A 19,004-nucleotide genomic window follows, 5' to 3' on the forward strand; every position below is an offset into this window, starting at 1 on the left:
CACACTGCAGACTTCCTGCTGCCTCATTTTCAGAGTAACAAATAGAGTCAGACAGCATCCCAGAAGTAACAAGTGAATCTAAATTGAATTCAGTTCAGGTTCTGCTGTGAAACACTGGCTGCAGACAAATGCAAGGGATAAATGCATGAGACAAGAATATCTGTGTTTTGGTGTAATTAATGGGTGGAGAACAAAACTGACTGCTGCATTCGGTCTGTACCGGCCCACTGGGGCAACATGTACGAGTACTAACTGTACAGTAAGAGCTGTGCTTCTTTAACAGTCCCACAGTGCTTTTGATATCATACTCTATCTATCAAATAAAATGTGTTAGATCTTGTATATGAATAATTTGATTTGTGAGAATGATTTTGGATTTTTCTATCTTGCAGTAAATGATTAAAGACTCAATGTGTCGGTTTTATTTCACTTTAATTTAATCTCTAATACTTGTACAGGATGTGGACACAAAACATTACTTAATACCATTTTATGCCACTTTATACTCTACTAAATATTGTGCTTTTTACCACACTAGATTCATTTGACAGATTGTGATTTTACATACAAAACATATGAACAGGTGATAAAACATAATGCAATGCCTGATTAAACACCCCAACGGTGTATAAAGCACTTACAATAGGCTCCAACTCAACCAGTTTAAATAACTGATTACATGTTAATGCATCAGCAGTAATACACTAATATAATGATAAAGAGATATATTAGTAACACTATTAAAGGTGGCAATATGCATGTTGAGTAATTTTACTTTTAATATACACTGAAAAATATAAACATCACACTTTTGTTTTTTCTCCCATTGTTCACTAGTCTGAATAAAAGATCCAAGACTTTTTCCTAAGCACACAAAAAACTTATTTCTCTCAAATGTTGGTCACAAATTGGGCTAAAATCTGTGTTAGTGAACGCTTCTCCTTTTCCTAGATAAACCATTCACTCACCTGACAGGTGTGGCATATCATGATGCTGATTACTACACAGGTGCGCCTTGGGCTGTTCACAATAAAAGGCCAGTCTAAAATGTGCACTTTTGAGGGAAATAAGTCTTTTGTGTGCATATAGGAAAGTCAAGATTTTTTATTTTAAATCGTGAAAAAATGGGAGCAAAAACAAAAAGTGTTGCATTTATATTTTTTTTCAGTGTATTTCGTTTCTGCAGCTTTTTCAAGTCTTATACTTGGAGTGTTTTTATAAAGTGGTACAGCTACTGTTTTTTTCATATATCCTACAGGTGATCGTGTTAATGTGACCAGTTGCATATCATTAACAGACTACCACTCAGGAACGATGTGCCCAATATCAGTTTGTCTTACTAAATAAAGCAAACTACAGTTTAGTGCAACAAAGGCCACAGCGGGTTATCTCTAAATGTCCAGATCATAAATAAAAAACAGATTGTTTTCTTAAAGCAGCTGAAGCCTTTGGTGTCTAGACTGGTTTCAGAAGCAGCAGGTTCTCATCATGATTGTCTGGGGTTTCTGAGTCATAGTCAACTGCTTTTCTATAACTACAAACCACGACACTGGAAAAACAACAACATAACTTTTATTCTTAACTAATGATGACTGTTTTTAAAGGTGGAAATCAATGTGCTTGAAGATGAAGGCTCCAAGTTTTACAACGCTGAAACAGGATAAGCAGATTAGAAAGTGGATGGATGGATGATTCCATTAGAAGTTAACGCTTTGCCCTTATCATGATGACATTTTTCTACAGTACTTGCATCAACAAGTGTTCATTTGGGCAAATGCCTGACTGACTGTAGCCGTGAGGGGCACCACCAGGGGGCTCTGGTTTCAAAGCCATATGCAGTCAGGGGCAATTAATCACCATGATGCCACACTTTCCCCCATATCAAACTTAAGCACAAGACTTAAGCATTCATACAACTCAGTGATACAAAAGTGTGTCCACACGCTGAAGGACACGGCACCCTCAGAGCATTAGCACGCACTTGTATCTGTGATTCAATGATAGGAACTCATCAGGCATAACAATGACTGTAAAAGACTTCCAATTTGTTATAAACTCAGAGAAAATGTGAGTCATTCCTTTCTAAATTCCTCCGCTGGCACATTTCCCACGACTCCTCCAACACGAGACCACACAGCGAAAGCTCCTGCTGCTGCTGCAGGAGGTTTTTACCATATAAATGAAGTCATCTCAAAGGCCTTTTTTTTTTTTCTTCAAGATGTAAGGATGAGCAGGATGTAGGAAACGTGTCCCTTCCCCTTGTGTTTCACTTCACTTCACCTGGAACAAAACTGATGTTTTTTACTGTGTGACACTGTGACAGATGCGTTGTGTAACGCAGACTGATTTGAGAGAGGGGGGCATTTGTTTGTTTGACAGTTATGTGTCCCGAAAAGGCAAGCAAGTCTAATGGGATTTAGCTGTGAGCTGACGACTATGTGAATTCTCTATAGTATACATTTCCATCTCCAGCCTGCTTGGTGGACACAGAGCCCTCCTGGCTGGCATGTCTCTCCGTGTGTCAGCCGTGACCCCAAAAGATCTGCCTTGTTTCTAATTTCCTCTGTTTATTATATTTCTTTGTATCAAAGCCGCTCCACGTTTCCCAAGACCACCATGGAAGCGGCAATCAAATGTGGACAACGAGACAAAATACCCAGCTTTTACAGACAAAACCTCAAGGGGTGAACGAGTATGTGTGTGTGTGTGTGTGTGTGTGTGTGTGTATGTATGTGTGTGCGAAAGGGAGAGGGATTCCACAATGTGAAGTGCTGACATCTGCTGCAGGCCCTTGCAGGGCTGGAATGTGATACTCTCCTTTACACAAAGGGCCTTGGCCCTTGCAGCAGGCACAAGAAGACCTCTATATGCTCCTCTCCACGGGGGCAACACACGTATGAAATGACTGTATCAATGCCCCATGCCTTCTTTTCCCAGCCATTAACTCTGATTAAAACCACAAAAACCCTCCTCCATACCTTGATGCTGTGGAGACGGCCGCCCTGCGCTCTCTTTGAGGTGGTAGTTTCTGAGCTATGTGAGACTGCATGGGGGTAAATTGCTGCGGCATTGCATCATGTGTCTGGCTCAATGGGTTCAATATGTCTCCGGCTCTCCTCTGATTGTTGTGTCTGTGCTGCAGCAGACTTACCATACAGTGTGTGGGGGATACACTGCTGCTGGATTTTGCCATACAATAGAATGAGAGGGAGCCACATGAAACGCAGTTGATGAGGTACAACAGTGAGCTGGGTTAGAAAGGAAATTGGGAACAGGAGAGAGTATTGTTCTAAGCGGTGTCTCTGCTTTGATATGACAAATTGAGAAGCCCTTAAACATTTCCTTCCACAGAAACATTTAGGCAGAATGCACAACAGCGTGTTGAAGAGTCTGGTGTGGGTACAGATCTATCTTTCATCTCTCTAACGGGGGAAAATTAATCGAGGTTTTAAACAATCACTCCGTGGTCACAACAAGCATATTTTCTTATGGAAAGTTTCCTTTTGAACGGTGAAGCTCCTGATGTGAATATCCACCGCGGACTTCATTGTTTAACCTTGTATATGTTATAAATTTGATGGACCATGATGCACTGGGCAAAAAATGTAGGTGGGCCACAAAGGCCACAATGATGAAGCCCAATGGAGAGAGTAGGAAAAATATATTTATGAGCGCTAAACAAAGGGAGTAAATGAGAGACACACAATAGCAAGTCATTATTTTTCTTTTCCCAAATAGGTCAAAACTGAGCTTTTTTTTACACCGACATTAGACTTACCTATCCAGAAAAGTCTTTACATCACATATTATAATATGTTGTATTGTGCGAGGCGTAGAGTGAATTATTCTACATGGAATATAATACACATCTTCTCATGTTTAGCCTTAAAACTGTTTTTTTTTTCTAAGAACAAGTGACAAATTCAGCCGCTGATTCATGATAATTTTCTCGCTGATCATTTTGTTTCTAATTTAACAGATTTAAGCAGTTTGGGAAAGGTTATACTGAGAAAAAAAGAAAGGAATTCCAATGTTATTTCCATGGTCGAGTGAAGTTCAATCAATGTTAGTGAACATGAGCTCCTCTCTCTCAAAGCCAAAAACCAGAGAAGTAAGTCTCCAACTTGTGATGTCACAGGGTATAAAGTGTGGAGCTTCTCCATAGACGATGTATGGAGACTGATTTTATGAACCCACAGAATGTTTGTTTTCTTTTTTTATACCCAAATGAGCTTTATTCTATTGTAGTGTTGTGATATACTCATTTCCCTGGGTGCTCTAGAACATATCTCCCAATTCATATGGAGCAGCTCCACACTTTATACCCTATGACATCACAAGTTTGAGTTTTAGCTCTCTAGTTTTTGGATTTGGGAGAGAGTTGCTCATGTTTACTAATATTTTTTGCACTTTTTTGTAGTGGCAGCTTGCTCTTAACTGTCCTTGCCGCTTCTAGCAGGATGTAAAGGTTTCTGACTCACGTAGACTACCATGTCCAACTTCCACTTGCCTTCTGCAGACACTCACTCCCTGGTCAGCTTCAAATATGAGGCTCGTATAGTGAGTGAAAAGTTTATTCCACGAAAATTAAAACAAACAAAAATATATCCACATGACAAATCTTGGACTATCAAAAACGGACCAATTCCGCTGGAAAAATAACATCTCTCCCAATTCATATGGAGCAGCTCCACACTTTATACCCTGTGACATCACAAGTTTGAGTTTTAGCACTCTAGTTTTTGGATTTGGGAAGGAGTTTATTCATGTTTACTAATATTTTTTTGGACTTTCTAAGACCATAGGAATAACATATACGAATTTTGAAAATGGGCGTAGTTCCCCTTTAAAGTTTATTTTCTAATGTGGAGGAAACAGTCTGCAAAGTTATTTTAAAAGTTATCGAGACTTTTTTCTTCATAATAGAGTGGTGCTGAGCTGCTTTACTCTCAGTTATCTGGATACAGGTTTCCTGGAAACGTGTGAAACTGTCTCAACAAGTGGAACTGCATTTGACAATGTGTTACTGAAAGTGTGTGAAGCACCTCATTGGAGCAGGCAGCAGCAGCAGCAGCAGCAACGGAACAGTTAACGTGCTGCCGGGGAGTTTCCTCTACTGGGAAGTTGTACTTTATGTATAGCACCTGTTGTGCCGTCAGTTGTGCAGTCTCCAAAAAACCCAACCCCTCAGTCTATCTCAGTCTCCACCAAGTTATGACTCGAGACCTTCGCCAGACAACAGAACTCATTTCTGGGCACAGACTGTATCAGGTTGCTGCAGAGCTCTTCTAATACGTAAAAGATCTGCTGGGATTTATTCACACTGAGTCCAAGAAACGCACCGTGGACGCGCGCTTTTAGCCAAAATGCATCGGCGCTCTTCTAATGATCTTTGTACCATAGATGATCCGCCTGCATACGGACGCTTTCACAACTAATTCCAGGATTATCATCACTTAGTATCCAACTTTTTCTCAGAACCAACAGGTGCGCACTGGCTTTACGCAGGTCTCCAAGCTTTGGATGAGGATTTGTCTTGATTTATTGAGACATAAATTTCACTTTTTTCCCAAGAAGGACTGATGATTAAGATTATGTGGATTCTACTCTGCCTGTATCCTCTCCAAATGTGTCCAAAACAGCACTGGTGTCCTGTAAACGACGCATGTGCGTGGTGATCCAAAACCATCACCGTTCAACAGCGTTTTTGTGATCGCCAACCCACCACTCCATCCATCCAAATGATCCTTCCATTAATATTCCTTCTTGCATCGCTTCTCCAACAATATGGCTCGGAAGCTGAATCAAGTCATGTCAGCAAATTTCACCCTCCAAGTGTAAAGGAGCAGAACGGTGAGTTTCTCATTGTGTTATTTGTAATATTTAGAAAACAAGTTATGGAATTTAACTTTTTCCACACACATAAAGAAATTATTTAAAACAATATTTTTTGATTATTTAAAAAAAATATTTGTCATTATTTAAAAAAAATATTTTTCATTATTTAAAAAAAAAAATTTCATTATTTTTAAAAAATATTTTCATTCTTTTAAAACATATGTTTAATTATTTTTTTTAAATATTCTTCATTCTTTTAAAAAAAATGTTTCATTCTTTTTAAAAATGCACATCTTGCTTGAGTTTAACCTGCAATGAATGAGTTGCATTCAGCTCAAACTGCATTATCCAGGATATAGGAAGTGCAAAATTACCTTTTTACCTTTAAAGCGTATACCAGTGTATGTTTAAGGGGGAAAACCCTCTGAAATTCCATGTCCCCCGGGGCAAGTTTTCCCTGTGATCCCAAAAAAAAGGCTCCATTCATGCAGCAGCAGCAGCAGCAGCTCCAGGCTGTATGTAATTTGCTCAGAACTGCACTGAGCTGCACGATCAAATCCACAAATCTAGTTCTGTCAATGTTTTAATGTGACATCCAACATTAGGGCTGAAGTTTGAGTTGCATTAAGTAAATAATTACCCTCCAATTATTTCTTGCCATCATTTGCAATTTGGCAATCACATTCTTTGCTGTTAGAGTTTGAGTGTGTTGGCAACGAGTGTGTGTGGGCATGGGGCCATATTTCAAACTTGGAATGAAATAATTGATTTTCCAATAATGCACTGACTTATATAGATTGTTTTCTCATCCTGATGGAATTTTCTTTATTCTTTGCTTTTACCCACAAGACACTTAGATACATTATTATACTCTATTAATAGTCAATAAAGCCCATATGTTTAATACTAATGCTTTTTAGATCAGTTGAGAATAACTTTTTGGTTGCTATCCTCCTCCAGACCCTTGCTTTGTCTTTTAAACTCTTGAATTCATCAGGAAGACACATCCATTGGACTGTTGGACCACTTTTTAAGTTCATGTTAGTAATGGATTTTGGCTCAGATGTCCTACAGCTCTTTTCTAGAAGTTCAATCTATCAGATTGGTCTTCACGATTAATTAAAGAGCTAAAAAGACAAAGCAAGTGCTGTGCATGAGAATTTCCAAAACTTGGAAACTAAAAGGTTGTTCTTATAAATGGCTTGTGACTGCATTAGTAAAGCATTGATTAACTATCAAAAAAGCAAGTGCAATAAATAATGAAGCACTTGTATTGGACCGAGGTATTGACAGAGACTTGTACAACAATATAAAGAGACAACAGGACCTCACAGGGTGCAGTTGAAAGCAAACACAACGCCTGTGTCCTGCAGATGTTGCACCGGTCAAACTCCATTCATTACTCAGCCTTCTGTAGCCGGTGGGTTTGACTGGCCTTGTGTGAGGACATGCAGCGCTGACTTCACTACAGTAACAGTCAGGGCTGGGAAATCAGAGCCTCCCTCTGGGATCTCCAGGTTTAATCAGGACGGCTGAGAAAGGAAAACAACAGTGAGGAGAGAGGGGAGGCAGAAGGGGTGGAGGTGGAGGAGGTGGAGGGGGGCAGCGTGGGGTGGAGAGATGTTAAACTGTCAAAGAACTCTTTGAAACAGCGGTCACACGTCAGCTGAGGGCAAAGCTGGCCAGGGCCGGTCTGTAACCTTTGACTGAGAGCTCACCGTTCTGGCGCGCTTGATTGCCGATGCTCTGTGAGACAATTTGATATCGATCTGAGGGAGGGGAGGCAGCCAGACCTGTCTGGCATGTTTAGTAGTAGTTGCAGAGAGAGTTATGGTCCCCGGTCGTATTAAACTTGGCAAGCGGCTGCTGATGACTCCATAAGATATCAGAGGGGGCTGCCTCCCAGTGAGGAGCCAGTGCTGTGTGAAGTAACCATCTGTCACAATAAATGATTCGGACAGAAGTCTCAAAAACGCTAACAGGACGGGCATGAACTCTGAAATGTACATTTTGTGTGTTGTGGTCGTAAATAATGTGAACACTTCCTTCCTCCACCACCGAGGGTTATCATGTTACAATAACATGTATCGCATGTGTCATTTTCATGTGTTTGCCACATGGCTATACGGTTTCATGGCTATTAAGAAAAAGCATTGCTAGAAATGACATCTGCAGTCGCACTATGAAAAATGCTTTTTATGGTTTTCAGAAGTGAGTTGAAATGTTCCCATCCGCCCCGAACACCAACCGCAGTCTGTTTCTACAAGTTATACTTTTCTTTCGCTCATAATTATTTTACAGATGGTGGTATTTACATTTTAGGATATCAAGCTCATTATTATCATGATGACTGGTAAAAGGCTCATACAGTCTTCAGTTACAACGCTGTTTCCTAAAAATGACATTTATATACAACTACTTTGTATCGGCAAATGTGTTTTGTAAGAAACGTAATGCCGTCTGAATCAAGTTTTAGTCTGGGACAAATATTGAAAAAGTCAATGGTGACCCAAATGCAGTAATCTCCATAAACAGATTCTTCATTCGTATGAAGCCGTCTATCGACTGATGATGATTTAGCTTTTTATTGGTTTGAAATGAGCTTGTAAACTGGCTACTTGTCAAACAATCCAGTCATACACGTCGTCTCTCAACTCCAACTCCAGTCTTGCATCTCAAGTTGCTAATTGGACTGTAAACTAGAAGTGCACTCGGAGAGCGCAGACATCTGCCAAGGCAGGTTTCATGTACGTCGTTTAGAGGCTTATCCATCGGCAGACTGATAGCTGATGGGATCTGAGATTCTAAATATATTGACCTTTTTTAAATTTTTAACCGAAAAAAGAATGTGTTTTAGTTGCCTTACAACATATGATGCCAGCCCGTTCTCATTCCCAGGGCGTTGAATATCGAGGCTTTTTCACGGCGGTCGGTGTTCTGTACCACCGCACGCGGCACCCTTTAGCGCCGGTATGAAGCGCACCGGTCGTTCCATTCACTATGATGTAAATCCACCCACGGCAACAGTAAACAAAGTGCGACAAAGTGTGCCGGGAGTGTGATGAAGTAGTTTAACAAGCGAAAAAGACACACAGGGCGGGCGGGGAGGTGGATGGGTCCAACAAACAAGTCTTTCATCCAGGAGACCGCTGTTCATGTCCCGTGCATCACGTTACAATCAGTTGTTTGTTCGTGTCCCGTGTTCACAACGTTCAGTCTCATTTTCACTTTACAAACGTAGTAGTTTTTAAGCACAACCATGTAGTTCTTTCCTAAACCTAACTATAGTGGTTTTGTTGCCTAATTCTAAAGTGACGCTGAGGGGCGTGACAAAGCAGTGGTATGTGACGAGTTGGGATAAGAATGTGTTGGTGATGCAGGACATGAACCACAGACGGCATTTGTAAAAGCAAATTACTAGTAGGCCTATATGAATGTATTTTGTAGTAGATATAGTTGTGATTTATTACAGGATTTTAATGTCCGTGTATTTAATACGGTGGCATTTTTAGAGTTCAATTAATGATGTTCTCCCGTCTAAGCAAATAGACTCAGGCATATCACAATAAAGCTGTAGCTGCACCTTGTCTTCAGGCTTATTAACTAACGTATTATAAGCTTGTTTCATTTCTGAGATGGTCTTTGTTCATGCTACAGTGTTTACAGTGTTCCCATTAGGCTGTGATTTGCTGGCAGAGGCGACACTTGTATAACGCTGCACACTCAGCTAAAGATGCATCTCTCTATCGTACAGGTCATCTCAGGGGCCGCCTCATCACATCATCTCTCTTAGTTAAGTGGTCTGTCTTCACTTTCCCGTAGAAGGCCATGTTTCACCCCTACCTACCTAGCCCACCCATGCGCACAGGCCCAGGTTTTATTAGAAAAATCCGGCTGCAAATATTAGTAGGAGATGCGGATTACCTGCAGATATTCCCACATATCCCTCCTGAGCGCCACAGGAGGAAGGTATGCAACGCGCCAGACCTGCCAATGATCACAGAGGCTGCTGTTCCGCTAAAGATTACGAGATTAGGGGGAGAGGTGGGGTTATAAGGGTCACGGGCCCACGGGGACCATGTGCAGCTTTCCACGTATACATACACGGAGATACAGAGGTGCATTGTGCATTCATTAGATTGTGATGCTGACAAACAAGCAGTTTATAGTGGGGACTTAAAAAACAGGAAAGAGAGTGGGTGGCCTTTCAGGTGTACTGTGAAGTGGACATCACCTATTCATTCATTCATAGATGGCTGAGAACACAGCACACTTGAAAGGTTTTGAAGTGGGATTAGTTATTTTGGTCATTCAGTGTTCCGCAAGTAAACGTCCTGTTCATTTTTAAATGTTATGTGACTGACAGTTGAAGCACTTCTAAGGCTTATGTCTCACTCTTGAAGAGTAGCAACTGCATTGGAAAGTATCTGGTTCTTTCATCAAATGTCAAAGGTAGAACCCTGCATACTGTACAGAAAAAACTTCACAGGAGAAGCCAACTATGAACTCCCAAGACGCATTGTGATAAGAACCATCTAATCTAATTCAGCTGTTTAAATGAGTTCAGTTTTGGATTTTGGGTCAATTTTAGATTAACTATTGCAATGACAGAACATTCTAAATGTCTTCCCCTTAGAGATAGTAGCTGACGCTCTTGGGTATTGTTCTATTTAGAGCCATCCTCCACACCAAACTGACAGGAAAAAAAGAAACAAAGTTGAAATTGAAAGAGTTAAACATTACAGCCATAACATAAACCTATTATATTATTAAATTACTCAGGAGACTCACATGTTTCTGTATTGAGGAAACACAGGGGGATATGTTTAAAGAAACAGTGTATAATCACCTGACACTAAGAATCGTTGTGTTTTGGTTAGCTTAGAATGAGTCCTTCATATCTACATAGGGAGCGGGTCCTCTTCACGGAGTCCGCCATGTTTCTATACTAGCCCAGAACGGACAAACCATCTGAAGACAACGTTTCATGTTTTTACGTTACCCAAATGCCACCGTATAGTTCTCCAACACACTTTTGAAACTGCTGTAACGTGAGACACAGAGTAAAACCGCCGTCTGATTTCCGTTTCTCCTGGAGTAGTGTTATTGTGGTAAGGATGGCCTCTGAGCGAGGTGAACGTCGTTACCACGGTTTTGCACTCGGCGGCTCACGTTACCAAAGTCTTGCAAAAGGAGGTGTGAGCGAAGGGGTACTCAGTTGGTTGCAATTTGCAACCACACCACTAGATGTCGCTAAATCTTACAGACTGTACCTTTAATAGAAAACTTTCAAATGGGAATGAACAGTGACCAGACTTCACTGGTTTGACACTTTTAGCTCTAAAGTTGTTTGAATCTTTTCTCACACACAAAGTCAAGCACCATTATGTCGCCTCAAATCATATAGTCATGCGTGTTTCTCTCCTTCTCTGTTACCAAATCTGTCGTGACTACCAAACATTGGGATTTATAACTGTAGGTACAAGCCTCTTCAACTGGCTACAAGTGTGGCCAGCTGGCATTCCAGTTTCCACTCTGTTGTTTTAAGTGGTTTCCATAGTGCTTAACTCTGTGTTTTAATTTGAAATTACGATACGCCTCTTAAACCAGTGAAACAAAACTAGCCGCTCTTGGAATCTCCACGCATTCTTTAATACAGGTCAGATGTTTCCTCAGCCTGGGAAAGCTTGTTTCCAGTTAGAAGAGGCTGTACTTTGATGGATATGCTTGAATGAATGAACGCAGCACTCTGCAGTTTATCATTGTAGTGGGCAGTGCAAGAGCAGCCGCGGTATGCTTGGCTGAATTAAAACCATCAGAGGAAACGGACGGGTCGAATGTTCAATGTACTCTGCGCTAAGCAAAGACAGCAACAATTACACAGAGTATATCACTATTGTGAAAACTACATATAAAGGGGTTTGTCAGGATGGTTAAAATGATTTCTCAATGTATTTTTTTAATTTGAAGAATGGATTTGAGCCGGTTTCATGGGCCCTTCCATGCTGAAAGTCGCTAAACATATAAGTTCCTGTGTAAACATAAGTAAGTAAGTAAGAAAAAGAAAATCCCTGAATCTGCAGTTATGTGATTTTTCCATGATAGCAGCAGTAGAAACCCTCCACCCCTGAATACAGACAGGTCTATGTCTACTGCCGGGAGGAGTTTTTCCCCTCAACATCTCACTCCAGAGTGGGGGACCCTGGATAACAGTGTCTATGTTTTCCCTGTCAGCACTATTTGAACGTGGAGTGCTGTATTTGGCAAGCAAAGCATGCCACCGCCTGCCTGCTGTTTGTCATTTCAGGCGGCGAGGGCACCGTCTCCCCCGCTTCCTGAAGCAGCCAAGGGACTTTTCAAGGGATGTGGGTCGCAGGTTTAAGCTCTACTGGAGAAGAAATGTTCTCCACAGACACCAGGTCTGTCTGTGCCCGACTGAATCAATGTTAGTGATGTTTTCTTCGCTTACAGTCAATGTTTTGACCAGTGATGGTCTACTGAGAGCAGTATAAGCAGTAATACCGTGGTCTCTAAAAAGTGGATGAGCATGATGCTTTGAATCTGCAATAATAGATTTTTTGACCACTTGGGGGTAGCGTAACAAGCTGTAAACACAAAAGTGTTGACGTGGTCTATTTGTAGTCATGTTTCTGACCACCTGATAATTTTAGGTACTATATTCCCTTTCCTTTTAGATCTGATTTTGGTCTCTACCATAGACTGTATATAAAGATGGACGCCATGACAGCCAAAAGTTAAGCTAAAAATATCTCAATCTCCCCCTGGTGGCTGGCTGCAGTATAGGTCATAAAGCCCACCCCCTCCATGTTAGTGGATGGGACATGGGCCATACTAAAAACTCAAAGTAGGCCTACACATGAAATACATTTTTCCCAAAGATCGTTTCTGTCATTTTAGGTAGTTATTATTTTTCTGATAAGTTTGGTTTGACAGCTGCTCTCAGTGAAGTAGTCGCGCCGCCAGAGGCTCGGGAATTGTACGATAGAGGAGATGTAACTTTAACTTTCCATAACTGTCACAAGTAACAGTGAATAGTCAAATCACATTGATCATAAATGTATAGTTACAGAGATATTATGGTTAGTTGTTGTGTCTTTCTTGCCAAAAAGCTACCGTGGTGCTAATGTAGCAGCTAGTTGACTCACGCTAACAAGCTGCGGCCGTGCTTGGCTTGTGATTGGCATGGGCTTGACCTCGATACCGTGGCTCCAGCGCCCCGATCACTAGTGCACAGACTCTGGCTCATAATGACGTCAAAATTTCAAGATGGTAGCTTTCGTATCCCGGATATTTTAGCTTCACTTCTGTACAGTGAGAGGAAGTGGCGACGTGTCGTCCATCTTTATATACAGTCTATGATCTCTACCAACTCCTGAGGGAAATATCTGGCTCTTTAATTGCTAAATGTGCCACCGTGTTCACCAACTAGTTGCTAACTTTGTTTGGCACTTTTTAGTGCAGAGCAGGTAGTGTACAGTGGGTAACTAAACCAACACAATGAAGCTGTAGAGTGGAGTGGAAACTGGGTGATACTTGTCTGTGGGTTCGACACTACAAACAACCACTTTCACATTTAACCCTTTGTTTATATAAAATTATTTATTAGGCCAGCTTTAATGTGATACTCCAACCAAATCAACCATTTACACTTATGAGAGATGTATCCCATTTAAACTTGAAAAGTGGCTGTGAAACTGCTGTTGAGTAGGGGTCAGTCGGGGTTGCTACTAGCAACAGAACAGAATGCCCCACTGAAACCAGCTGCTAACAGATAACAGAATATAATCGTTATTTTTTGTAAATGCATCCACACCCTTATCTCATTATTAGCTACTACTGAAGTGCCCTTACACAAGGCACTTAACCCCAAGCTACTGAGTGGTATCAGGAGTTCATTGAGTGTATTTGCAGCTCCCAGGTGTGTCTGGAACAGTCTGAATAGAAATCAGGGTGTTGGTGAGGAAACGCATTCATGCTGAGCAAACATCGCCTGGATAAATAATGTCTTCAAATAATATCTTTGATGTTTCTCCAAGTTTCTCGTCTTTCAGTTTCTTATCGGTGCAGTTCTGTAGTGGTCTCATTGTCCTGCCTCCATTGACTGCCCTCCAATAAGAAACACAATTTCTGAAATATTACCATTTTTCAGATAAGGACTGTTACATCATCAGCTTGGCAATATCATTTCAAATGTTTGGCTTTGTCACTGTTTCATTGCCAATGCTACTTCTGAAAGCCACCATTTCATTGGCAGTTTGTAAAGATTTGATATTGCCACATTCTCTCTCAAAACTAAATAAATACAGATAACACTTCTATCATGTTTTTTTTCCTTTATCTACGGGATGAAATGACTCAAATCGAAAAGCAATTTAGCTTCCTTAGCGGAAGGACTTAGTGAATGTTATCAGCTGTTTCTGCACAATGACTCAAGTAGCTCCAGTCTGACCAGCTGGCAGCGAGCAAAGCAGCTACACATGAAGCAGACTGAGTAAAACAAAGCAAAAAGAAAGTGCATGCCTCTGAGAGCTCCCAGAGCAGAGAAATGTACAGTTTATAAATTTAGACCTCTAAACACAGTACTGTAAATAGTCCCAGTGCTAACATTGATTCTGTCGGGCAGAGGGAAGTGTCTGCCTGCTGCAGTCTAGTCTAAACATGAAGGGTGGAGTATGTCTGCCTAAAGTCAAGATTACTTGTCAGAGCAAATACCTGTCATTCACTGTGAGTTAGCATTGTTTCCTCAACTCCCTAGGTTTTTTTTTTTTTTTTACTGGGCCGATTGTCGTTTTATTAGCAGCTCTGAATGAGGTAAAGAGGACCTAATATGCAAATTGTGTGGTTCATACTTGTATTTTCGGTTTCTACTAGAATATGCTCACATGCTTTTATATTCAAAAAACGTTTTATTTTTTTCTCATACCGGCTGTGCTGCAGCACCTCTTTTCACCTTCTGTCTGAAATGCTCTGTTTGAGCTCCTGCCCCCCCCCCCGCCCCACCGAAAACCCCAGTCTGCTCTGATTGGTCAGCTGGACCACTCTGTTGTGATTGGTCAACCAAACCAAACTCTTCGAACTCCCCTCCAGCTCTGCTCTAACTAGCTTTTTTTGTGGGCATGCCAAACTAGCCGCTAGGCGGGTATCATGCAAATGTGTTACTTGGTGACATCACCACGTTATGGTAAAAAAAGGCGAGATTTCAATTAAGGCATTTTTGGCAGTTCAGGAGCAGTATTCCTGTGTGGAAAAGTAACTCCCTTTGGCGTGGACTTTGGGCTTTGTAACTTTTCAGACCTTTTACATGCACAAAAAAACTATATAACACACTGAAGGAAAGGGGAAAAACGCAAAAGCATAGTAGGTCTCCTTTAAGGAGGATTAAACTTAACTCAAAACAGATCAGAATTGCCATTTCCATTCAAAAAATGAAAAACAGTACAGTAGAGTCACCCTAAATTGAGTAATAATATGGTAACGTATGTGCATTTTGTACTGAAACCCGAGCATGTCAAGGCAAGAAAGTGTAGTTATCTTTTCAGCTAAGTGTATGTATGTATGTATGGAAAAAAGAGGAGCTCTGAAAGATTGTTTGATCTACTGTAAATGCTGGCAACAACAATTATCATTCTTGTTGTCACAAAACTGTAAAACAGAGGCTTCCATTGATAAACCATTCGAGGCTGTGAGGGTTTGAAACGTTGCCAGTATGGCACAGTTTTTATACAGACCTCAGTCGTCCTGTGAGGATTGGTTGTCTTATGGCAACTGGACTGAAAATCTTGGCAGCGAGATGAGTTGACCTTGGGCAACGTCTCTGGAGGGCATGTCTGCATAGCTTGGCAGATGTCATCACCTCCTATCAAAGAGTTTTTTCAAACTGTCCTGTAATGACTCTGCTTCATAGGCATCACCTTGCAGCTGACTGACAGGGAGCTTGACCCAGATCAAGTGCTGAAGAAACCCACAGCTGTGTCTTTTATGATGGTATAAGAGTCTCTTGGCAACACTTTGCAATGAGGCAGAGTTCCTGAATCAAGCACCATATAAGTCAATAGAGAACCGACTGCTAATGAACCCGTGTCTAATGATCTGCACACTGGCCACTTTCTTCCCTGATAAGCTCTATATCAGGTGGTAAATGAAACGTAACCAACAACCAACCATTAAGTCCTTATTGTGTGCATATTAGACACCATTTGTTCTCCATTCTGTTCCTATTTGTAAAGAATATCTACTTTTTAACCTGTAATGCACTATTAGTTCATGAATGACGCCTTCAATAATTGAACAACTTAATAATTATATAAATAAAATCCCTTATAATGCTCCAGACATTCATTCTGAAACTGCATTATGGCAACACATTGTGCAAAGAAAACATTTATTTAACATATTGATTATTGTGACCATGAAATGACCCAAAAGTTATTTCAGTCTGTTCCCGTCGGGACATATTTTCTAATAAAGTAAGTTGTTTATGTTGCATTTCCCCGGGAATTCCACAGAAACACTGTAGACAATGTAGCCACATCGCTTGGTAGCAGTCTCAGAGGTCATAGTATGCAAACTACGGCATAAACAAACTCAATTGGCCTCACTTTATTATGTCTCCCTCTCCCCCATCTTCATTATTATACGAGGGATCTAATGTGTGAAACCGAACTACTGGATTCATCCGATGCAGCAGAGACATTTCACGCTTATCAAGCACCATCATTAATGATGCTAATTTTAGAAAGCAGCAATGAGAGTTACTGATGCTTGAGAAGCCTCATGCAGTTTAGAGCACACACTAGACACCTCAGTGCAGATACGATATTATGCATGTCTAGTCTGATCAGTTAAAAGGAGAATATAATGAAGATGTGACCGCAGTTACAGCTTTTTACGGACTTCATAACATTATTGTGCAAATAAAAAGTGTGCACATGTGTTTACAGAATGCATTAGGGTACATTTAATGGAATGGGCTCAGTTAAGCCAAGATAATTAAGCTTAATCAATAACACAATGAATGCCAAAACACATTTGAAACCCCATCTTGTATTCTACACAGTTACTGAATGGAGTTACAGCGTACTGCTGCTCAGGTTTGTGCTCAATCAGACCTTAACACAGGAAGGACTTGCAAGGTAGTACTGATGGCAATCGCTATAAACAGATATCTACATATGAATGCAGAATCTGAAAGCAATGGGACACGATTTTGGTACCGGAACCATTCTGGTTTCCATTTGTAGCCTGAGTAGTATTGACCTTTCAAATTTGAGCGGGCTTTGGTTGCATGCAGGTAAATAATCCGCGTGAGAGCAAAAGAGGCGGAGCGCATTGGCCGAAATGCAATCTCGGAACCCACCGGCTATCATCTCATGACAGTTTAGCTTTTTATTGGTTTAAAATGAGTTTGTAAACTGGCTACTTGTGAAACAATGCGGTCGTACATGTCATCTCTTGATTCCAACTCCATCATTCCAACAAAAGCTTATCTTTCAATGAAGAAGTACTCTCCAGTTCTGATATAACTGATGCTATTGCAGCATCTACACTAACCTCTTCAGGAGCCACCATTGTTGTTTAGAATGAACAGTCGCTTCTCCGCATCACGTCACACACCTAAGCCACTTAGGTGAGAAGTAACTCCTCACAGTGCGCTGATTGGTCTGTCGTCTGACGAACGCGACACAAACACATTACTTGGAGCCTGATATGGTGGATTTTTCGTTTTACAATTGATCCTGCGACTCTTGCGCTATCTCGTGACTTCGCGAGAATCCAGCTGCCGTGCGAGGTTAATGGTGACTTGCTTGTCAGGTTCAAATGTTGGCTTATTTCTCACTGCATATATTGACACATATTGTTTTGGACTAGTGCATTCCTTGTTGAAACTTCACACCCTATATGTGATTTGATACATGTCAGGTTGTTACTGTTCCTGTACATTAACCTTCAACCAATAATCTTGATCATCCACGCTGGTCTACTTCAACAAATAATAACCTTTCGAACAACCCTCTGTTTGAATTTTTTGTTTACCTCATCTGTAAGTAGTCTTAATACTAAAGTCAATCACTTTTTAGATGTGTTTTTCCTGCATTGTGGCCTTGTGTAAGCTACCTTAGGTTCGAGAGAACTTCTGGAACACTGGTCTTGTTTGGCTCGCTAGAGTTCATGTACAGTATGCATAGCAATCGTAAAACTTAACCAAATCACCTTTTTTTTGCATCCCAGCGGCGCATCAATCTTTCTTGCTTTCAGTTTCCATTACCTAAAAATACTTACAATACCATCTCATAAGTCATGCATGCCCACAGAAATCAACCCACCACTGTGTCTCCTTTATGTGCCATCGGAGGAGAGTGAGAAACGAACCAGAAGCTATTAAATAGAGATGTGAAATATCCCAGCTCTAATGCATTAAGGGGGTGTGGTGGGAGGGGGGATAAAAAACACACCTGTCCCAGTAATCATCGGCATAGCTCCGTCCCATGCTGGCTGGATTATGTCACCTAGCACATGGTGAGATGTGATATACGACACTATGCCAGTGGCATACAGAGACGGTAACCCAATCACACAGACTATTTTGAGAATGTATGGCTTTTCCCGAAGCACAAATAGGTTTTCGGTGCAGACTGGATATGCTCTGCCACGGCATGCTTACACTCGGTTCCCCATGGGAGGGTATCCATTTCTACGGCCCAAATGGAATGAAAATGCACATTAGCTATTAGGTCTTATGACCGACTGGAATGATTTTGCCAACTGTGTGTGTGTGTGCGTGTTTGAGTGTAGCTGTCTATGCGCATTGAACAGGATCTGCAGCAATCTCCATTTAATAAAATAAGAGTGAAATTACCTCATACTCAAGCCAGCTCCTCGGTAATACTGGAAAATGTTTTGTCTTGGAGCTACAGCTTCATACCCTGTTACTGCTGGTGATCTGGAATTGTACTCTACCGTAACACTCACTCAAAAAGGGTAATAGAGGACATACTTTATACAATTTAATGATTTTTCACAATGATTTTTTTAAGGGCAGAGGTACATAATATCCTGACACCTGGCTTAGCCTTTTTCTATTCAACTCTCAACTGTTCATTGAGGAAACCGTTGTGTTGAATACAATACAACCTGCAATCTGTAAT

At 41.0% G+C, this 19,004-nt stretch overlaps 1 protein-coding gene and 1 long non-coding RNA gene across 3 annotated transcripts in view; both read left to right on the forward strand.

Annotated features, from left to right (window-relative positions):
* Nucleotides 1-19,004, forward strand: part of LOC141775628 (uncharacterized) — a 112,449-nt gene that overhangs the window by 3,508 nt on the left and 89,937 nt on the right. The gene's annotated exons all lie outside the window — the stretch shown is intronic.
* pdgfc (platelet derived growth factor c) overlaps nt 5,083-19,004 on the forward strand; it is a 54,115-nt gene continuing 40,193 nt past the window's right edge. The window contains exon 1 of one of the 2 annotated variants that reach the window (XM_074649188.1): nt 5,083-5,853. In XM_074649188.1, coding sequence (XP_074505289.1) covers nt 5,742-5,853 — 112 coding nt within the window. In that variant the 5' untranslated portion in view covers nt 5,083-5,741. The remainder of the gene's footprint in view (nt 5,854-19,004) is intronic. The other variant, XM_074649187.1, reaches the window with a different exon arrangement.

This window comes from Sebastes fasciatus, chromosome 10, assembly GCF_043250625.1.
Source record: "Sebastes fasciatus isolate fSebFas1 chromosome 10, fSebFas1.pri, whole genome shotgun sequence".
In the NCBI taxonomy this organism is placed as follows: domain Eukaryota; kingdom Metazoa; phylum Chordata; class Actinopteri; order Perciformes; family Sebastidae; genus Sebastes; species Sebastes fasciatus.